General features: G+C 40.7%; 1 protein-coding gene across 1 annotated transcript; it reads right to left on the bottom strand.

Moving 5' to 3' along the window:
- Positions 1-3,879: 3,879 nt before the first annotated feature.
- PCNP (PEST proteolytic signal containing nuclear protein) lies at positions 3,880-22,115 on the bottom strand. The gene is made up of 5 exons (XM_066241217.1): positions 22,008-22,115; positions 14,045-14,259; positions 12,142-12,216; positions 7,618-7,673; positions 3,880-5,703 (listed from the first exon to the last, which is right to left on the bottom strand). Exons 1-5 carry the CDS (start codon positions 22,069-22,071, stop codon positions 5,577-5,579), a joined length of 537 nt encoding a protein of 178 aa, XP_066097314.1. The 5' UTR covers positions 22,072-22,115; the 3' UTR covers positions 3,880-5,576.
- Between the last annotated feature and the right edge of the window lie 1,850 nt (positions 22,116-23,965).

Genomic DNA, 23,965 nt, shown 5'->3' on the forward strand with positions numbered 1-23,965 from the left:
ATACAACGACCCGTGTACATTACGCATTATCCAATAAAAATTTGGTGTTGTCTCGTAGGACAGCTGTGATTGGCTCCACCCGCAACTATAAACATGAGCAGTAGGAAATTGTAATACATGAGAATGTTTTATATTTTTAACATTTTTTTAAATTAAAGATGTCTGTGAGCCAGATGCAGCCATCAAGAGCCACATCTGGCTCACGAGCCATAGGTTCCCGACCCCTGCTTTAGTCCAATAAAAAGTTCAGCCCTGGCCAGTTGGCTCAGTGGTAGAGCGTCGGCCTGGCGTGCAGGAGTCCTGGGTTAGATTCCCGGCCAGGGCACATAGGAGAGGCGCCCATCTGCTTCTCTGCCCCTACCCCTCTCCATCCTCTCTGTCTCTCTCTTCCCCTCCTGCAGCCAAAGCTCCAGTGGAGCAGGGTTTGCCCAGGCGCTGGAGATGGCTTTGTGGCCTCTGCCTCAGGCGATGGAATGGCTCTAATTGCGGCAGAGCATCGCTCCCTGGTGGATCCTGTCGGGCGCATGCGGGAGTCTGTCTGACTGCCTCCCCGTTTCCAGCTTCGGAAAAATACAAAAAAAAAAAAGTTTTTGATATATTTTCCCATAAACCTGTCATTTTATTGTTTACTTTAAATTATTTAAAACCTCACTGTTTTATAGAGGAAGGGAGAAACATCAATATGTTGTTCCACTTATTTATGCATCCACTGTGCCCTGATAGGATCGAACAGCAACCTCAGTGCATCAGGATGTTCTAACTGAACTATCCAGCCAGGGCCTGTTTGCCTTTTTTGGGGGGAGGGGAGGTGTCATTTTGTCTTTTTAAACATTCCATTCCCGTTACCTTGTTACATCCTTTGTTATTTTAGTAGTTGAGATGTCACATTATACTGTAAAGCCAAATATATATATGAGTAACTATAACATGCTACATTTCATTAAAAGAAAGAAGGAAATAATACCCATCTATCCATTTATTTAAAGAAAAACAGAGAGGATAAATCAGAGACCATAGATAGATTAGCTATAGGCAATCAGCAAGATATACAGGAGAAAGAGAATGAGATAGAAAAGATAGGGGTGATACTTTTGTGTTATTTTAGAACTATACTGTTTTACATGCAAAAAAAATTAACTAGAATTGGGCATTTATTAAGCACAAATTAACTTAGCTGTATTACAAATGAGTTAACAATCTCACTGAAAAGGGAAGCAGAGAAAAGAACTTGTAAAACTATTTTGATCATGTATTCTAAGACTAAACAATATATACACATACTGCAACTTGTTTTTCATAGGAAAATATGTAAGGTCTACCGGAAAGTTGTTTCTATCACAAGTTTCGACACGTAAGCACGTTTATTTGGCGCATGTGTGCCTATTTTTATCACTTAATGTATACATACTGACGTAGCAAATTAACTAAAACAAAGTTGATTCACGTTAGTCTTATGTGTGAAGCGATAGTGTACCCATGGCTACTAGAAATGCTACAGAAGCATGTCTGTCGCATCCACCATATTCCCCGGACTTAGCACCCTCCGACTATCACTTGTTTTTGTCCTTAGAAATTTTTTGAAGGGCAAAAAATTAAAAAATGAAGAAGATAACAAGCAATGGTTCAATTTTTCACATTAAAAGATAAAACATTTTTCAAAAATGGGATATACAAATTGCCCTCATGCTGGCAAGAAATCATTAATAATAGTGGCAATTATATTACTTAATAAAGTTTACTGATGGTAAGAAAAATTTGTATTTTTTATTCCAAATACAAACAGAACTTTCTGGTCGAACTTATATATATGGATTAGTTCTGAAAACTATATACTTTATGTGTTCTAGAAATTAAGCAAGTAAGTAAACACAGTCAAAGCCGTATTTCCTACTGCTGGGTAAGTTACAAATATAGAAAGGAGGAACACTAGAATGAACTGTTGTTGGTCTGGTATAGAAGTATTAATAGAAACTCATGGATATACACAGATAACATACATATACATACACACACATATATATAGACCTAGAAATATAGATGTATACATATGAATGTTTCCTACCTGTTAGGAGGCTAGAAGCAATACCATTGCAGTACCAATGAGTATACCTAGTGCTAATTTTGGTTTCTGTATATCTTTCTCTCGTAAAAGGAAACACAGATGCTTAGAGGTCACGGATTCCGGGTTTGGAAAGAGAAAATAGGAGTCCAGCATATCTTCCGATGCCAGAAATTAATATAGTATCTTTTAAAAGGATGGGGACATGTCAAAAAGACATGAAGGTCAACTGTTAGGAGCTTGGGACATTTTGAGAAACAAAACAACAATGGTAGTAAGGGGATATACTTGATAGAATATCATAATATTTGGGCCCAGTATCAATAAAATAATTGAATAAAGCACAAGGAAGAAAACTTCACAGAATTTCAACTGCTAAAAGTAGAAGAAATGACAGAAATAAAAAAAATCATCATTTGGTAAACACTACACTAAAAATCATTTCAGGAAGCTTGTTTTATCTGGGAGCAGCATGAATGCCTGCCAATTAGTGGGCAAAATATGAGAACTAGGATACTTACACAGTCCCAAGAATTTCCCCACAAGATACTCATTAATTGTAAACCCCCAAAATAAAACTTTTATAAATAATTGGCCTATATTTTTCAAAGTCTAAGGTCATGAAAGACAAACACTGAAGAATCCCAGATTAAAGGAGCTAAAGAAAAAAGACAAATATTGTGTAATAATGAAGTGGATCTCTGACTAAAAACACATCAGAGGAGCAAATGGTGAAATCTGAGTAAGGTCAGTAGAACAACAGTATTTAGAAAATGTAATAGATCAAAGTATTGTAACAACGTTAATTCCCTGATTCGGATAATTGTTTTGTAAGACTTTAACATTTGAAGAACATGGAAATACTTTATAGTATTTTCACAATGATTTTTAAGTCTGCAATTTTTTCAAAATGAATTAAAGAAATTTATATTTTCACTTGACCAGAAAACTAACTTAACCCTCCACAGTATGTCAAACTAACTTTGATCATTAGTTGAGAAAACGCAAAACTTGAAACACATAGCCTTCATTTGTAATTAAACTAGGTATGAATCCAAATTCTAAAATGTAGGTCAATCTTCTTGTTTATTAAGACCTGACCTATTGGGCATCAGCATTATAAACATTAAGAAAATATATAGCATTAATGGATGGTAGACACGAGTAAATTAATACCTTCTAACACCTAGATATGCCTTGGCAGGATTTTCTTTTTTATTTTTTCTTTATTTAGTGAGAGGAGGGGAGATAGAGAGATTCCTGCATGTGCCCAGACCAGGATCCACTAGAGGGCAATGCTCTGCCCATCTGAGCACTGCTCTGTTACTCAGCAACTGAGCTCTTCTTAGTGCCTGAGGCGAAGGCCATGAAGCTGTCCTCAGCACCTGGGAACAACTCGCTCCAATCCAGGCAGAGCTGCAGGAGAGAAGTGGAGAGAGAGAGAGAGAAAGAGAGAGAGAGAGAAGAGAGGGAGGGGTAGAGAACCAGATGGGCGCTTCTCCTGTGTGTCCTGACCAGGAATTGAACCCTGAACGTGGGAAATCCACGTCAGGCTGATGCTCTACCACTGAGCAATCGGCCAGGGCCTGTGTTTGCAGGATTTTCTACAGCACAGCGCAGACAACACTTTGGCAGGGGAGGAGAAGGAGGTATAGAAATAAATGCTAAGTCAAATAGTCTTATAATTTAAAATCTCCCATTACCTCCATTACCTTGGCCAACAATCTGGACAAGAGTAACAGTATTAACATTTGTCTCTTCTTTGTTAAAAAAAAAAAAAATCAGCAATAATTGAGCGGAATAGAAAATAAGAACACTACTGAGTTCAACAAATTTATTGGTATTTTTAGTAAAGACATTCATCTCAGTCGTTTCTCTCTATCTTGACCATAGGTTAATATTTTGTCTGAGTCAAGAAAAGAATATGCAGGAGAGGGATGTTATTTTAACACAAACAGTAAAACAGACAAAAACAAAAAGTTTGCCTACATTAAAAGCAGGTTAAACTCATGTATCTTTGTATCGTTAAGTCAGTAAGAACTAACAGTTCTATATACATTTCCATTGTTTTACTTGGGGCTTCCTCTACTGAGTGAAAGTGAACAAAGTGTTGGGAATATATACAGGTTGCTTCTCTGGAGTTACTACCTTTGATAAGAGCTGAGTGAGGAGTTCCCACCACTAAGACAGCCTGAAACTGCCTGCAGATTTAACATTGTAAAGTTTTCAAGGAAATCAACATACTGTGTTTTTCTTTCATCTATGACTACGCCTTTAAAAATGTGTTTAATCATGACATTAAAAAAGAATTCATATACAATACAAAAATGCAAAAAAAACCCACAAAACCCCTACAACACATAGCTCTAACAAAGTATATATGGTCAAAGATTCCATGAAATGTTTAAAGATGCATTTTCTTTCCTTCTATTTCCAATACCTAAAATGTGCTTTTGAGAGGCCATTGGTTAATATGTCTATATTTAAACCATCTTATTGTATTAAATAAGAATTCCTATAGTAAGTACAAATCAAACTGAATTTCACAAGTTAGTAACTTAAATGTTTTGACAAAGTTACAGAAAGTGCATCTTTCTCATTTTCCATTTCATAAAATGTTGCATGTTTATTTTTTTTGCTGTTTACCTTAAAAAAAAAAACCAACTAAAAAAACCCAGCCAAATATTTAAGTATTATGTACATTTAAAATTTTTGGTGGTTTGTATTTTAAAAGAAACAGCTTCCTATGACGTAAGTCTGGTGGAAATGCTTATGGAATTAAGCTAATAACAAAAACCAAGAGAAGCACATTCAAAATACTGATTTACTTTGGTAGCAAACGGTTGTTCTTTGAAGACTAATGAGGGTAGACAAGACCCATTAAGGTGAAGTGGGCTAAATCAAATACTCAAGTTTACATAAAATTCAAAAAACAATTTTTTTTAAAGAGCTAAGCCTCTGTATCCACTGATAGCAATGCAGTATCTAGTTTATGACTTGAAACAAAACAAATGCCCATTAGGAAAAAAAGCAATATTTTAATCTTATCTAATTTACTTTCAGTCAATACTCCAGTAACCTTTTCCTCCCAATATAATACTCCCTCTTTATAAGGCTGTTCCTGGGAGCCAGAAAGTTTAGATTAATAAGGGAGTTAAGTTAGAGAGTAATTGCTTGCAGTTTAAACAGACAATAACTTTCTGCTTCCCTCTTAATGTGCTAATAGTTGTGTCTAAAAAAATATGCAATTCTTAGAAAGGTACCATTTCTGATTTTTTTAATTATCTGTAACCTTTGGAAACTAATCACATGAAACTACAAAATTAGCAAATGTCTTGAAATCTGTATATAAAACATAAATTACGTCTAATTTCAAACTCTCATTTATTAGTGTACCACTCAATCTTAGGAAAAAAAAAAAGGCGGCTCCAAAGATAGTCTTATACCATTCTTTAAAAAGGAAACAGTTCCTTTTAACTTTCTACCCACCCCACACCCCAATTTCAAAACATATCATTTAATTGTCTTGGTCGTGGACATTTCCAAGATGAGATTTTATATTTCGCTCCCATAGCTTCTGGTTATCAGAAAACCCATGCTTTCCTTTATTAAAGGAGTTTGGTCCTGCTGATGTTGGTGTATCCCTGTGTTAAAAGAAAAGAAAATTATTTAAAATGTTATACAAAGGATTTTGAACCATGTTTTCAACTCATTCAAAACACATTTGTTTAGCATTAATTATAATAATATAGGTAAACATCAGAATACTAAAAAAAAAAAAAATCTTTCCACAGACCTAGTCCAAAAGTTTCCAATTCAGGAGGGCTCAGCAGGGGCCAGGTAAATCTTTAGTTTTAACAAACACTTAAAGAGCGCCTGACCGGTGGTGGCGCAGATAAAGCACTGATCCAGGGTGCTGAGGTCGCTGGCTCTGAGTGCTGGCTCATCATTGTGGGGTCGCTGACTTGAGCGGGGGAATTGTCCACACAATCCCAAAGCTCGCCAGCTTGAGCCCAAAGATTGCTGGTACAAAAAGCCAAGGTTGCTGGCTTGAGCAAGGGATGCTGGCTCGGCCCCAGTCAAGGCAGATACAAGAGGCCAATACGCAACTAAGGTGAAAGCAACTGCGAGTTGATGCTTCTCACCCTCTCTCCCCCCTCCTGTATCTCTCTCAAAATAAAAAATAAAAAACTACACTGAATCAATAAACCATTAAAAACAAAATACTTAAGGTGATTCTGATACATAGCTAAGGTGGCAAACATTATAATTTTTAAAACAGTTGTTTGCAACCCATTAATAATCATTTTGCTGGCTTGCCATCAACATTTATAAAAAACAGAAGTAAAACTTGAAGATGTACCACACATAGAAAGGTTCAGGTCATTTTATAAACTGTTTCAATTTTACATATTTAAAGAAATGTATACTCGGTGTTTAGATTGGGTTACAGGGTCAGACTAGATACTAAATCTTAATCCCCATTGGGACTGTTGCCCCAGTTGGCTCAGCAGTTGAATCATAAACTGAAAATCTGAAGACTGATGCCTGTTTAGGGACTTAACAATTAGTTCTTTAGAAGTTTATATATTAGGTAGAAAAGGGGACATAATTTGAATTGATTTAAAGCTAAGCTTTCATACTAGCCTCTAAATGATCTATTAATGCATATAAAGACAAGAAACTAAACATCACGTTAACTTGAAACTAATGTCATTTCTATGACAACAGAAACAAAAAAGAAAATTAAAATCTTTTTTTAATTTGATACCTAAGTTACCAAGGAAAAAAGGGTATTTATGACCAAGATTAAGTGTGAGAATGCTACCATAAATGAGTGAAAGCTATGTCTTTTTATACCAGAAAAAAAAGGTAACTTAAATTTTAAATCAGGAACATTCTTTTTTTTTTTCCTGTATTTTTCTGAAGCTGAAAACGGGGAGAGACAGACAGACTCCCGCATGTGCCCGACCGGGATCCACCCGGCACGCCCACCAGGGGGAGACGCTCTGCCACCAGGGGGTGATGCTCTGCCCCTCCGGGGCATCGCTCTGTCGTGACCAGAGCCACTCTAGCGCCTGGGGCAGAAGCCGAGGAGCCATCCTCAGCGCCCGGGCCATCTTTGCTCCAGTGGAGCCTCGGCTGCAGGAGGGGAAGAGAGAGAGACAGAGAGTAAGGAGAGGGGGAGGGGTGGAGAAGCAGATGGGCGCTTCTCTTGTGTGCCCTGGCCAGGAATCGAACCCGGGACTTCTGCACACCGGCCGATGCTCTACCACTGAGCCAACCGGCCAGGGCTTAAATGAGGAACATTCTTAATGGCCATCTTCTATTTGAAAAAATATATATATAGATTACATGTATCTGAAAAGAAATAGCCTTAAATTATTTTTTCTTGATACTCATTTTCACTTACCAAAAGAGAAAAAAAGATCACTGAATGCTCACAAAACTGTTTTGCCCGAATATGCAAGAAAAGTGTGAATACTAAAAGATTATGTGTAATTTATTCTTGCTCTTAATTCGCCACCATTGTGTACAATATTTATAAAAAATTATACCTTCCAATATTCTTCATCCTCATCTTCGCTTCTGGAGGCATTTCCTCTGGTTCGCTCTGGAGGAAAGAAGCAAACAGAGATGATTGCATATAGATTTAGTAATTCACTTCATTACTAAGGCTAAATTTTATATCTTAGTCACTGAGCATTTTCAGTGCTGTAAATTTTGGTAAAAGGAGAAAATTATTTATCCTAATTACATTTAAAAAATGCATATTTTCGCCCTGGCCAGTTGGCTGAGTGGTAGAGCGTCGGTCTGGCATACAGAAGTCCCAGGTTCGATTCCCAGCCAGGGCACACAGGAGAAGCACCCATCTGCTTCTCCACCCCTCCCCCTCTCCTTCCTCTCCCGCAGCCGAGGCTCCACTGGAGCAGAGATGGCCCGGGCGCTGGGGATCGCTCCTTGGCCTCTGCCCCAGGCGCTAGAGTGGCTCTGGTCGCGGCAGAGCGGGCAGAGCATCGCCCCCTGGTGGGCAGAGCATCGCCCCAGTGGGCGTGCCGGGTGGATCCCGGTCGGGCGCATGCGTGAGTCTGTCTATCTCTCCCCGTTTCCAGCTTCAGAAAAATACAAAAAAGCATATCCTCTAGTGTGCTGGCTTTGCATTAAAATTTTTGGTAAAAACATATTCTAGAACTAAAACCATTTGTTTATTATGTGCTACACAATATAAATTATTTAATATGCATGATCTTTTAAAACCTTAACAATCTTACATGGTGGGTATGATTATCATTACTCCCACTTTACAGGTGAGATAAACAAGGTTAACTTGTCCAAGGTCACAAGCTAATAAACAGCACAACAGTCAAATATCAAATTTTATTATATTGTTTCTTCTCAAAACTCCACTGTGGGCCCTGGCAGGTTGGCTCAGCGGTAGAGCGTCAGCCTGGCGTGCGGGGGACCCGGGTTCGATTCCCGGCCAGGGCACATAGGAGAAGCGCCCATTTGCTTCTCCACCCCTCTGCCGCGCTTTCCTCTCTGTCTCTCTCTTCCCCTCCCGCAGCCGAGGCTCCATTGGAGCAAAGATGGCCCGGGCGCTGGGGATGGCTCCTTGGCCTCTGCCCCAGGCGCTAGAGTGGCTCTAGTCACGGCAGAATGACGCCCCCGGAGGGGCAGAGCATTGCCCCCTGGTGGGCAGAGCGTTGCCCCTGGTGGGCATGCCAGGTGGATCCCGGTCGGGCGCATGTGGGAGTCTGTCTTACTGTCTCTCCCTATTTCCAGCTTCAGAAAAATACAAAAAAAAAACCAACAAAAAAACAACAAAAAAAACCTCCACTGTGAAGATATTGTTAAAGTTCACTGCTTACTACTTTTCCCTACTTATAGCTACTAAAAAGATACAAGTTCCTTTTACATGTTTTTATGTATAAATGTTGCTGCTGAACTAAACATTCTTTTTTAAAAAGGGTGTTCTTAAGATCCAGCTAATGGGTTTCTATGGTCGAGTCTGGGACAATTTAAGCATTACAGCCTGTTGACTAAAAGTAAGACCCATAGCCCTGGCCGGTTGGCTCAGCGGTAGAGCGTCGGCCTAGCGTGCGGAGGACCCGGGTTCGATTCCCGGCCAGGGCACACAGGAGAAGCGCCCATTTGCTTCTCCACCCCTCCGCCGCGCTTTCCTCTCTGTCTCTCTCATCCCCTCCCGCAGCCAAGGCTCCATTGGAGCAAAGATGGCCCGGGCGCTGGGGATGGCTCTGTGGCCTCTGCCCCAGGCGCTAGAGTGGCTCTGGTCACAACATGGCGACGTCCAGGATGGGCAGAGCATCGCCCCCTGGTGGGCAGAGCGTCGCCCCTGGTGGGCGTGCCGGGTGGATCCTGGTCAGGCGCATGCGGGAGTCTGTCTGACTGTCTCTCCCTGTTTCCAGCTTCAGAAAAATGAAAAAATAAATAAATTAAAAAAAAAAAAAAAAAGTAAGACCCATGAGCCCACATTTATATAAAAAATAAGGGAGAGATCTCCTTTACAGTAAGAGATAATTAATACACATAGGAAGGATGAAAGAATTAGAAAAGTCATTATTTAGCAAACATTATAATAACTGATTCTGGCAAGAATTGCCAATGGATTTCCTCTTGTGTTAACACGCAAGAGCAAATGTTTAAACAATTATATATTTTCACATATTCTGAAACCATTATATCCAACAAGATTAGTTTTAATTAGGAAAGGTAAAACAGTAATTTGACAGTAGAAAAATCTAGCAGACTTCACTTTAACTAAATGATTCAAGTTAACACTGCCTGCAATGGGACGGACATACTGACATGAGCTCCCTGATCTGATGCACTGCGAACCTGGCATCATTTCTGTGGTATTCCAGCTATAGAAGAATTTTTAATTTAATCACGAGAAAGCACCAGACAAGTCCAAACTGAGGGACATTCTACAGAATAACTGGCCTGAACTATTAAAAAATGTTAATGCCGGCCCTGGCCGGTTGGCTCAGTGGTAGAGCATCAGCCGGGCGTGCAGAAGTCCTGGGCTCGATTCCCGGCCAGGGCACACAGGAGAAGCGCCCATCTGCTTCTCCACTCCTCCCCCTCTCCTTCCTCTCTATCTCTCTCTTCCCCTCCCGCAGCGAGGCTCCATTGGAGCAAAGATGGCCCGGGCGCTGGGGATGGCTCTGTGGCCTCTGCCTCAGGCGCTAGGATGGCTCTGGACCCAACAGAATGACGCCCCAGAGGGGCAGAGCATCGCCCCCTGGTGGGCATGCCAGGTGGATCCCAGTCGGGTGCATGCGGGAGTCTGGCTGCCTCCCCGTTTCCAGCTTCGGAAAAAATGAAAAATAAAGAAAAAAAGAAAAAGTTTTGCTTTAAAAAAAAAAAAGTTAATGCCATAAAATACACAGAAAACCCAAGGTAATTTAAAAATTAATTTGACCAGTGGTGGCGCCATTGATAGAGTGTCGACCTGCGATGCTGAGGTCCCAGGTTCAAAACACCGAGGTTGCTGGCTTGAGTGTGGGATCATAGATATGACCCCATCGTCACTGGCTTGAGTCCCAAAGTCTCTGGCTTGAAGCCCAAGGTCACTGCCTTGAGCAAGAGGTCAATGGCTCTCCTTGAGCCTCCTGGGTTAAGGCATGAATGAGAAACAATAAACAACTAAGGGGACAAAATGACGCGTTAATGCTTCTCATCTCTCTTTCCACCCTCTCTCTCCCCACCTTCCTGTCAGTCTGCCCCCCCAAATAAATAATTAATTAAATGAATGCCCTCTTTATCAATATATTCCAGGCTCAGATATGTATCCAAGGTTACTTAACCATGTTCTACAGAAAAAGAACCAGATAAAGATTTTAGATGCATATACCCTCTTTATTTTTATTTTTTTTGTGAGAGAGAAGTGAGAGACCCAGAAGAAGGTGAGAAGCATTAACTTGTTGTGGCATGTTAGCTGTTCATGATTATTTTCTCACATGTGTCTTTTTTATTATTTATTTATTTATCCCCCCCCAAAGTGAGAAGCGGGGGGGTGGGGTGGCAGACAGACTCCTGCATGCACCTGACAGGGATCCACCTGGCAAGCCCACCAGGGGGCGATGCTCTGCCCATCTGGACCGTTGCTCCACTGCAACTAGAGCCATTCTAGTGCCTGAGGTGGAGGCCATGGAGCCATCTTCAGTGCCTGGGCCAATTTTGCTCCAATAGAGCCTTGGCTGTGGGAGGGGAAGAGAGAGAGAGAGAGAAGGGGGGGAGGGTGGAGACGCAGATGGGCGCTTCTTCTTTGTGCCCTGGCCGGCAATCGAACCTAGAACTTCTACACGCTGGGCTGATGCTCTACCTCTGAGCCAACCGGCCAGGGCCTCTCACATGTGCCTTCACTGGGGGGCTCCAGCCGAGACAGTGACCCCTTACTCAAGCTAACAACCTTAGGCTCCAAGCCAGCGACAATGGGACCATGTCAATGATACCATGCTCAAGCTGGACTCTGTGGTCAAGCCGGCACCCTCGGGGCCTCAAACCCAAGACCAGTGTTCCAGGTAGATGATCTACCCACTACACCACCACCAACCAGGCATGTGCATTGTTTTTTTATTTTTTTAAAAATTCTTTTTAATTTTATTGGGGTGACATTGGTTAATAAAATTATATAGGTTTTAGGTGTACAATTCTACAATAAATCATCTGTATATTGTACTGTGTGTTCACTATCCAGGTGCATAGATTCTTTTATCTAGTAGACAAATTCATCATTTCCTCTCATTACCATCTTAGAGCAGAAAGAGTGTTGCTGAACTTGTCCAAAATGTCTTTTGAGCAAAAGCTCACCAGCTTGGACCCAAGGTCACTGGCTCAAGCAAAGGGTTGCTTGCCCCCAGAGTCACTATTTTAAATAATCTTGCAACCAAATAAAATAAATAGAAATATCCAGATTTTGCAGATGTCACACACAAAAAAACTGTTCAGAGTTGCAAAGGAAATTCACTTGTACCATTAATACAACCTACAATTTGCCAGTGACATCTTTCTTAAAGAACTGGTTATAATAAAGTAAACAAAACTTGATGTCAACTTACATCTTCATCTTCATTAAAGGCTGCTGCTACTGAAAGGGTTTTTGGAGCAAGAGTTGGAACAGTTTCCTTAGGTTTCTGAAGACAAAACAGTAAAGAGTAAGATATAACATTTATACAGGCTTAATGATACCATTTATCTTCAATGATTCAACTTTGTTTTCATAGAAATAGTAAGAAACTCGGAACAAAGTTTAGACAAACCCATTCTTTCTTTTTGACAATGTGGGTTACCAATGAGTAAGTTTAACTTTTATCGTCCATTTTTTTCCTCCTGTAAAAGATTTCCTAGGTAGGACCTATAATTTAATATCATTTAGCTAAGGGGCACCTGGTACAGGTAAGAGAAAGTGATTAGTAATACTTTCCCACAGTAACATTAAAATTAAGTAGTGTGCCTTTGTAGCTTGTGCACAGTGACTCTGGAAACACCGTTTAATTGATTAAAGAAGTCATGTATTTGTTACAGAGACAACATAAGGCAAAAGCAAGTATTTATGTTGGGTGACTATCTTTTCATATCATATAATCAAAACCAACAATTCCAACTTTTTTTTTATATCCTAAACCTCAATCCCCCAAGAAAATTATGTTTACACTATTGCTTATTTTATAAAAACAGGTTTTGTTTTAAGTTTTATTGAGTAGGCTTTCTCAAACATAACCTCCCATCTAATATAATAAGCAATTACTAAATCACGTGAATGACATAGTAAAGTAGGGATTTGGATATCTGATCTAGGGAGATGTTGAATCATAGTAAAATTTATTATCAAGTGAAACATTTGTATGAGAAGTATTCATGAGAATACATGTTTAATCACTAAAAAAAGTAAACATTTATGCCGTTAAGTCTATGCAGCTTAAAAAAAACCCAGATTAAACAAAAATAATCAGTTCAGGCAGGGAGACTAGTAATAAGTAACAAAGTTACAAGCTGAATGTCTTTTATTCAGAATAAATTTTTTAAAAAGGCAAAAACAGCATAACATGGGAGTGGGGGTTCTGAATGGTAGCACTTTAAAAACTAAGTGTAGCTCAAACTTACAGAAGGAACTTGAGCCCTAACATATTTTAAAGATCTTTGAATGAACATCTAATGCAGAAAAAAGCTGTATGCATCTAGCAACTGAAAACCAATTTGCACAGAACAGACATGAATAAACAACTCAAAAGCAATCTTAGGATTTTTCTCCTTACACAAGAATGTAACTGTTTTCTAAAGCCAATAGCAATACACTGTAAGTAACATTTTTCTAAAAGAGATCTATTTGGATGTACCATATTAAAATAGTCAGAAATAGTCAAATTTCTAAACCTTGTGTGCTTCAATGCCATATTTCAAATACTTTCCAGATACTCCATAGTTCAAAGGTATTCATCCTGGTTTACATATTAAAACGAGATCAGAAGTTGATCTGTAAGAACTACTGTCATAGGGTATCAACCTCCATGTGTAGCTCCAAAGTAAGGTAGCCAGGAAGCTCTTCTTACCAAGGAATACCTTATTAATATTAACCTTTTCAGATAAAATAACTGATTTCTAGATATTATTTTTAATACTACTAGAATTGAAAGATGAAAAATAAGCTGAAATTCTGAAAATATATTTTGGAGGTTTTGCTCAATTTAGAAAAATTCTAAGTTATTACTTTAAAAATCATATAATCCCTATAATAGTAGTTCCTTCTTATATTACAAACCTTTAAAAAAAATAAGTTTATTGAGATACAATCCATCTGTATCTTTCTTGAACATGGAGCTAATACCTCCTTAAATATTTACATATAATTTCATGAACCCATGTACCTTTTAATACTTAATGTACCTAACCCAGTAAAAGCAGGTTTCCAAAACGGATTCTTAAGACCCATTATGAGTACCATATATAACAATAACAACTCACACTTGATCCAAGTTTGATGGATATGGCTGAGGCTTTCTTTGTCGTCTGACTACCTAAGGCAAATCCAAACTTGGAGATCTTTGTAGGCTTTGTTGGGAGGTCTGCAGCTTCTTCTTCAGCTGATCGCTTCTCAGCGCTGCGACTGGAACTTTCCCCTCCATTACTGGAAGAAACAGTCTTAGTTTTCACAGGTTTTTCTGCTTCTTCTTCAGGTCCTGGTGAAGTCGAAACAACTTACCAAGATGAGCTATTTTTACTGAACAGATTGATGGGAGCAGCAACCTCAAAAAGCATCGTTATAAGGAAGACACCTCTGTAGCTGTTACCTACTGACCCAACAGTCTCTCCCACTGTTTGTTAGAGTATACAGCAGGAACTGAGATTGTGTGGCAGTAGAAGAGCCTCCCATGAATTAACTAGCATAAAATACAGAGCAATTTAAAATTATAAGCATAGAGTTCACAAAAAGACACGTCAATTAAACGCTCTAAGTTATACAATAATCTAGTATGATTTTGCTTTTTAGAAATTAAGGTCTACATACTGTTCTACACAAACTAGTATTTGAGCAAATAGTCACATCATAGAATAATACATTTGACTAATAAATTCTAATATTCTTCAATAATGTACTATTAGTTATGCAACACAACTAGTTATGAACAGCCCATTCTTGCCTGAACTACAATGTTTTTAATAAAGCCTGGAGTAATTTCCTTCAGCGATGTGTTCCTTACGTACATGTCACACAATCCCTACTTGCAAAAGAACTTCAAGGAAGACTAACTACAAGGTCATAATATTGAGTAATTCTACTCTGAAAGTTTGGTTATCACCTGTTTTAAGCTACCCTTAAGAGCTTCAGTCATACTCAGGTTTATACATTATTTTTTCTCGTGTAAGAAAGATGAGCTAATTATAATTTCAAACAGCAGAAGATATACATATGTAAGTTTGGAATACAAGATGTCTTTCAGTAATTTTGCTCATGTTTGTATTAATCAATATGAAATTACTTCACATCTTGAACATCTTAGGTTTGTTACACAAGGCTATTTAAGTACGTATTGGAAGATAAGACAAAAACCTATTACTGAAATTCTTATTTTCCTTCCCCAGTTTACAATTCACTCTACAGAACACAGTCTGCTACACTGGATGGTTTATTTACGGAGAAAGAGAAGACGCCAATAGCTAAACAGGACAAAAAGCTCAAATGGCGTGGAAGGCAGAAAATTAAACACAGACTGACAAGTAACGGATTAAAAAACCAGATGCTACAGATCTCAATCTATATATATTGCTCACAGAATTTAGGGGATATTTTATTGCTTTATATTCACCTTGAAATATCCCCTAATTCTGGTGAGCAGTATAGCTTTGGAATTACAGGGCCTCTAGTTAACAAGCACTTTGAACAGAACATTTGATTTCGTTTAGCGGAAAAATAAGAGGAACTCTTTAACCTTTTGGACAAAGGGTGAGAGTTGCAATGACGATGTAGGAAAGAAATTCAGGATTAGGTTTTGGGATTTCCCAAGGAGGGAAACCAAACATGAAAGCATGAGTTAGAGAAGCACCTGAAGAAAGACAGCTACTCAATAGCTGAAATACAGAGCTCAACTTAAAATTCCTTTTTAAAAAGTATTATGTAAACAGTTTTCAATGTCTAAGTTTATAACTAAAATCACTTCTGCTAAATTTTATTCTGCTTTCTATACTTTTCATCACGTATAAAATTTAAAGTAAAACCCAAACAGTGATTAGCTTCTCTGTGACTGATACACAGCTAAAACGGAAACTATGAACTGGAACACACAGACACTGCAAAAAGTCAAAATAAATAATGTAAAGAACATTTAGTCTTGATTGTAGTATAACTGCTCTCTGAACTGAGGTCCAAGGGCTGTAATTAGTTAAGATTTCCAATTCTTTTAAAAGTTCTCTTTACTTAATTATAGGTCTCCTGCTATCCAGAAAACAATTTTGAAACAAGAAACTAGAAAAATTAAAGCATAAATAATGAGAAGTGAAAACGTAATTCTTACTATAATATTAACAACATGAAATGTGACAACTAGCTGAACTAGTATGTGCTAATAATACATGGAACACAACAGTGTCTGTCCAATTGCATGATGCTGTAGGCAAGATTTCTAGAGACTGCTTTAGAAAAAAGTAACATGGGACAGGGAGCTGGGAAAAGTATTATTAATTAAGTAATCAACTGGCAGCATCTCAATTTTATCCACTTCTGTGTTTCTGTCATTTGAAGGCAAACTATTAAGACCGCCTGCACCTCAGGTGCACGCTGGAGATTAAGCATACTGTGTCGACTGGGTCATTTCCACACATGGCTGATTCCAGATCCAGCAATTTATTTCTGGATATAGTAAATAACTTGCTCACTCAAGAAGTTTGTGTGGTTTTTTTGGTAAGCAATTATAAATACTTAATAACTTAGAAAACATCTATTCTTCAATAAAAAGGTGGGGCCCTGGTCAAACAGTTCAGCTGGTTCGAGTGTTGTCTGGATAGGCAAAGATCTGGGGCTCGATCCCCAGTCAGGGCACATCTGTCTGTCTGTCTCTCTCCCCTCCCCCTTCCTCTCTCTAAAATCAGTTTTTAAATAACAACATCAATTCTTCAGTCCATTAAATGCTTTTTTAAAAATACAACATGCACTATTTTAGTATATGGGTTTTCTTAATAAAAAAACTTCTGTTTCAATGTAGTTAATGAAATGTTTTGTATGTAGTACTGTGGAAATAAAATTTTGGATGACAACAGATTTTTGAAAAATGTTAGCAATGTGACTGATTTTAAAAGGATGAATAGGCCCTGGCTGGTTGGCTCAGTGGTAGAGCGTGGGCCTGGTGTGTGGGAGTCCCGGGTTCGATTCCCGGCCAGGGCATACAGGAGAAGCACCCATCACCCATCTGCTTCTCCACCCCTCCCCTTCTCCTTCCTCTCTGTCTCTCTCTTCCCCTCCTGCAGCCAAGGCTCCATCGCAGCAAAAGTTTGCCTGGGCGCTGAGGATGGCTCTGTGGCCACTGCCCTCAGGCGATAGAATGGCTCTGATGGCTGCAGAGTGAGCCCCAAGATGGGCAGAGCATCGCCTCCCTGGTGGGCATGCCGGGTGGATCCCGGTCGGGCGCACGCGGGAGTCTGTCAGACTGCCTCCCCGTTTCCAACTTTGGAAAAATACAAAAAAAAAAAAAAAAAAAAAAAGGATAAGTATGTAGTTTTTTAAAAATAAAATCACAAATTGGCCCTGGCCGGTTGGCTCAGCGGTAGAGCGCCGGCCTGGCGTGCGGGGGACCCAGGTTCGATTCCCGGCCAGGGCACATAGGAGAAGCGCCCATTTGCTTCTCCACCCCCCCCCCTTCCTCTCTGTCTCTCTCTTCCCCTCCCGCAGCCAGGGCTCCATTGGAGCAAAGATGGCCCGAGCGCTAGAGTGGCTCTGGTCTCGGCAGAGCGACGCCCTGGAGGGGCAGAGCTTCGCCCCTGGTGGGCGTGCCGGGTGGATCCTGGTCGGGCGCATGCGGGAGTCTGTCTGACTATCTCTCCCCGTTTCCAGCTTCAGAAAAATACAAAAATAAATAAATAAATAAATAAAATAAAATAAGATCACAAATCAATTTATGAAACATGGATAGTTATATCAAACTACTGTATATATTTTTAAAATATGTATTTTATTGATTTTAGAGACAGAAAGGGAGAGAGTGAGAGAGACAGGAACTTCCCTTTGTTCCTATATGTGCCCTGATTGGGGATTGAACCGGCAACCTCTGTGCTTTGGGACAATGCTCTAACCAACTGAGCTATCCAGCCAGAATTCAAATGATTATATTCTTTATAAAGGCATATTTTAATTAAAGGGATTATACCTAGTTTATATTCATTCTGAACAAACAAAATGTGTAGATTAATTAACATGAAATCAAATTACACATTGTACCGCCTGACTGGTGGTAACACAGTGGACAGAGTATCAGCCTGGGCCACTGAGGTTCCAGGTTCGAAATCTTGAGGTTGCCAGCCTGAGCGTAGGATCATTGATATAATCCCATGGTGACTGGCTTAAGCCCAAGGGTGGCTGGCTTGAGCAAGGGGTCCTGGCTTGGCTGGAACCCCCTGGTCCAGGCATCTATAAGAAATCAATGAACAACTAAAGTGATGCAACTATGAGTTGATGCTTTTCATCTTTCTCCCTTCCTCTCTGTCTCTCAAAAAAAATAAGAAAATAATAAAAACATTACACATTGTACAAGTATATATTTTCCCCCCATTGAACAGCTAGGGAGAGGAGGGCCTTGGAGCACAAAGGTTATCTTACTTTGAAAAAAATTACCTAATAGGAAAGATTAGGGCCCCGGCCAGTTGGCTCAGTTGTATCAACTGGCATGTGGAAGTCTTAAGTTCGACTCCTGGTCAGGGCACACAAGAGAAGCGACCATCTGCTTCTTCTCCCTTCCCCCTTCTCTCTCTTGCAGCCATGGCTTGATTGGTTTGAGCACAATGGCCTAGGATACTGAGGATGGCTCTATGGAGCCTCTGCCTCAGGCACTAAAAATAGCTCAGTCCAAACATGGGCCCCAGATGGGCAGAACATTGGCTCCAGATGAGGATTACCAGGTGGATCCTGGTCAGGGCGCATGCGGGAGTCTATCTATCTCCCTTCCTCTCACTTAAATAAATTTAAAAGGAAAAGAGAGAGATTAAGGGTACCCTTCATGATCCATTTACACACTGGTAGCTTCTTCATCTGCAAAGGGGGCACAAAGCTACCTCTTTCACAGGACTTTTGTGCAGTTTAAATGAGAACATTCCAGACCCTCCTAGTGTCTGGCATAATAAATGTCAATTTCACTAAAGTAGACCTTAGATAACCTAAAACACCCTGCAATGGCCATGATTATGATAGGAATAGCTCTTCTCTACAATTTCTATTTATTGCAAGGAGATACAAAAACTTAGCCAAAGGGAGAAAAAGAAATGTTTAATGCCTCACATTTAGCATTACCTCGCCTCTTGAACGTGACAGCAGGTGGTTCAATTAAGTAGCTTCTCTTACTGACATAAATTCATGTTAACTACGGAAGTAATCAAAAAATACTTATGCTTCCAACTTACTGGACTGTTAAATAGGAATTAAAAATCAGAATATTGTTTAAATAATCGTTTAAGATAAACTTCACAGTGTTTCAAAACAGTGCCTACTTCAAGGGAAGTAAAGGCAAAAATAAATGAATGGGGCTACATCAGACTAAGAAGTTTTTGCTCAGCAAGAGAAACTGACAACAAAATAAACAGCCAACTAAATGGGAAATGATATTTTCAAACAACAGCTCAGATAAGGGCCTAATATCCAAAATATACAAAGAACTCATAAAACTCAACAACAAACAAACAATCCAATAAAAAGATGGAAAGAGAACATGAACAGACACTTCTCTAAGGGAGAAATACAAATGGCCGACAGATATATGAAAAGATGCTCATCTTCTTTAGCTATTAGAGAAATGCAAATCAAAACTGCAATGAGATACCACCTCACACCTGTTAGATTAGCTATTACTAACAAGACAGGTAATAGCAAATGTTGGAGAGGCTGTGGAGAAAAAGGAACCCTCATACACTGTTGGTGGGAATGTAAAGGAGTACAACCATTATGGAAGAAAGTATGGTGGTTCCTCAAAAGACTGAAAATAGAACTACCTTATGACCCAGCAATCCCTCTACTGGGTATATACCCCCAAAACTCCGAAACACTGGTACGTAAAGACACATGCAGCCCCATGTTCATTGCAGCATTGTTCACAGTGGCCAGGACATGGAAACAACCAAAGAGCCCTTCAATAGAAGACTGGATAAAGAAGATGTGGCACATATACACTATGGAATACTACTCAGCCATAAGAAATGATGACATCGGATCATTTACAACAAAATGGTGGGACCTTGATAACATTATACGAAGTGAAATAAGTAAATCAGAAAATACCAAAAACTGTATTATTCCATACATAGGTGGGACATAAAAACGAGACTAAGAGACATTGGTAAGAGTGTGGAGGTTGGGGCGGGGCACAAAGAAACTAGATAGAAGGTGGTGGAGGACAATCTGCCTTTGGGTGATGGGTATGCAACATAATTGATTAACAAGATAACCTGGACATGTACCTTTGAACATATGTACCCTGATTTACTGATGTCATCCCAGTAAAATTAATTAAAAAAATAAATAAAATAAATATATATATATAAAAGATGTGCAAACACACAAAAAAAACACACACAAAAAAACCAGTGCCTACTGGCCACAAAATTATCAATTTAGCAATATCCACTGTATTAAAAGTTTTAACTAGAACTACTCTGTACAACTTCATTAAAAATATCTGACATTCAAAAATGGTTTATACGCCAACAGCTATTTTCTTGTAAAGGCACACCCGAGACCAATGATGTAAAAGTTATTAAGAGATATTACTTATTCTAAGTCACCTACAAGGAGGCTATAATAAATTTTTTACATCAATTAGCAAAGATAATTTTATACCAGCCCTTCAAACACAAAAAAACAGGCTAAAACAGAAACATCAATACTTATACTGGAGTAATTATCCCTACCTGAAAAGGTGGTGGATAAATTATATTATGGAATTATGCTAATACTTAAAATACATTTGATGGCACATTAAATGCATCTGCTATACTTTCAGTCAAGACAGTCAAAAAGAATTTTACTCGACAATTTCCAAGACCATTTTTGAAAGAAAAAAGTCCCGAACGAGGTAGAAAAAAAAGGGGGGGGGGGCGAAAATAAAGGGGGGGGGCGAGTGGAGAGGGAGGAGATTGGTTGGCTCAACTAATAGCACATTCAAACAAACAAACAAAAAATCCTCTAGGTCCACAGTAACTGAATATTAAACTTTCCTCAATTTTTATTCCCAAGGCAATTCACATTAAACACCATCTTAATAGTTCTCAACAGTTGCCTTCAAATGCTATTATTCATGTTTTGTATTTTCTCATACGATGTTCTTTCAGGGATAAGAACTTGAGGGAATCAGAATAGAAAATAATACTTAAAACGTTCTGAAACTATTACGATCAGCTCGCACGTGTTAAGTTACTTGCTGTGTCACGACACACGTGGGTGGAAATATTACCTTTCTATTCTTCCCAAATTTACAGGGATAGAGGAGGACAAGATAAAAGACAACCTTAGCTGATGTCGAAACACACCCAGGAAGTCGCCCTGGCCGGTGCGGCCACCGAGCTCCGGGCACGCGGCGAGCCGGCCGCCGCACGCCTCGGAAAAGGCGGGCGCCTCAGAGAAAGGCCGCGCACCCCTAACCCTAGGCCCGCAGCCGAAGCCTTCGGCCGACTGTCTTTATTCCGCTTCGCCTCCGCCGCCTCCACCCAGCCTGTTACAGGGTCGGCACCGGGCTCGAGAAGAACGGGGAGAGGCCGGGGTCGTCCCCCGCCCCAGCGAGCAGGAGCCGCTAACCCCTGTGTCACCGAGAGGCCGCCGCCCACGGAAAGCTGGCCCGCGGCCCGCGGCCGCCGCTCGGCGCCTCCCCCCGTGTGCCTTCTGCCTGCTGTGCGTCTCCACTGGCGGCTGCGGCTCCCGCGCCGCCGCTGCGGGTCCCACCCCGAGTTCGGTTCCCCTTTCTGGTGTCCACCCCCCTTCTCCTCGGGAGCGGGGCCTCCGCTAGGACCTGGCCCGGAAAGGATGAACAGTGGCCGACTATCCCCCGACCAGGAGCCGCTGTGGGCCCCGATCCCAGCGGGCCGCACCGGGCGTGCCCGGGGCTCATCTTGGCCCAGCACCCGGCCGGGGGAGCGCCAGCTCGGCCCATTCTCGCCCCACCCTGGCCCGCCACCCCGGGGAGCTCAAAGAAAGGCCCAGAGCATCCCTCTCAGCCCGCGACGCTGGGGTTGTGTTCACCTCCGACGGTTCCAGCTCGCTGCGGCTTCTCAGGCTTCTCGTCTCCCGCCTTCCCGTCCGCCATTTTCCCCGCCGCGGCCTCCCTGCAGCCACGCCAAAAACGTCACGGCCCCGCCCAGTGACCACTGAGATGCGGAGCCGGCCGGCGAGGCAGCAGCCTAGAGCGGCCCCGGCGAGTGAAAAGAGGCCCTTTCGGAAACGAAACTTGGATGTGACGTCATGGAAGAGCTGCCTCTAAGGAAGGGTGGGGGTGGGGGGTGTTGGGTGGTCTGATTAGGGACTTTTCGTTGAGGTCCGTTAGGTTTCCGTGGACTGGTGGCAGATTCAGAGAAGTGAGGGAAGGTGAAAGCATCATCCTGGAAACGTTGGTGGAGTCGTGTAAGGTTTCTGCAGACTGGGGTGCAGTTGCAATTTAAGTAGCCGGCCCTGCCCTTTCGGTATTGGGGGATTGCGTTCTTCCCAAAAGATAAAGAAATGTCGGGCCGTAGTTTTCGCTGAGGGAAACTGGCGTGTATTGAGCGCCCTCTTGTGTTAAACATGATTTCATTGACTCCAGAATAGTTCAATGCGGAATTATCCTCCTAATTGTGAGTTGAGGCCAAAGAGTAATTTTAATTTGTCCAAGGACGTGTAGACAAGTGGTAAAACTACGTTTTCTAAAGGCTGCAATTAAGTGAAGACTGCAGGAATCTTTGCCTTACTTAGGCATCTTTAGTGGAGCCCTAGTGTTTGCAGAATGAAGTCCAAGCATTGTATTGGCCCCAGCGTAAATCTTCAGCCTCATCTTCCTTCTCCATAGTCTACAGCTCTCTTGTTAAACAGTTGATTCCTTGTCTAGGGAACTGGGGTTTCCCGGTTTGCTGTACAGTATACAGTGAGTAGTAGAAAAACTGGTCTTAAGGATTTATAAACTTGGGTTTGAATTCCCTGATCTACCTTTTACTGACTAAATCTTACTGCCAATAGGACCTCGCTTTCTTCTTTATAGACTAGAAATAGTAATAGTACCTCTTCAAAGGGTAGCCATAGGGATAAAGTGAGATAATTTCTATATCCCGTTGTTTGGTTATTTTATGCTTTCTACAGTATGTGGTTTGGTTTTGGTTTTTAAATTTCTCTAAATGACTCAAAAAGTTCTTTGACAACAAAGATCTTTTTTCCCCAACAGAGACCATTAAAGTTTTGTGTTTCTTCACAGCACTTTGTACTCTGCATTTCATTTATGAAAGGTCCTCTGTGTTTGTCGAAGTATGACCCATGACAAAAGCATGGCGGTTCGGTGGTGATGGTGATTGGATGGTTTGACCATTTATGACATTATATGTAAATATGCCAGGCAAAATATTTAACATAGAGGCTCTCCTTTCCAGGAGCAGCTTTGCACCTTTCCCTTCCCCTTCTCTTTCCCCTTCCCCCTCCCCCCCCCCACAGGTGTGCATATTCTAAACTCTCAGGGTCTCTAGGAGACTGAGAAGGGGAGCGATGGGCAGCAGTAGCTTATCCTGGGCTAACCATAACCTGTTAGCCAGGCCCCCTTTTCTCTGACTTCCAAGAGAGCCAAAGCAACCCCTTTTAGGCTCAGTTCTTTCCTATAACATTTCCAGAGAGCCAAAGCAGACCCGTGTAGGCTCTGCTGTTGCTCCTTCTATTGTAAACTCTTGCTTGTTTCACTGTCCCCAGCTTTAATAAATGTACTCTCAAAAAACAAAAATATATATAGAGAGAGCAGGTAACTGATTCATGTTTGTTTTATTGTTCCAAGCTGTGATCTTAACATTATTTAATTACAGAGACTCTCACTTTTATTTTTTAAGGAGAAATAAATGAGATTTTTATGTAAATTATGTATTTATTTAAACATCTAAATTTAAAAAAAATATTCATTTTTTGCCTGACAAGGCAGTGGCGCAGTGGATAGAGTATTGGACTGGGATGCAGAAGACCCAGGTTCGAGACCC

The sequence above is a fragment of the Saccopteryx bilineata genome, chromosome 8, assembly GCF_036850765.1.
Source record: "Saccopteryx bilineata isolate mSacBil1 chromosome 8, mSacBil1_pri_phased_curated, whole genome shotgun sequence".
NCBI lineage: Eukaryota > Metazoa > Chordata > Mammalia > Chiroptera > Emballonuridae > Saccopteryx > Saccopteryx bilineata.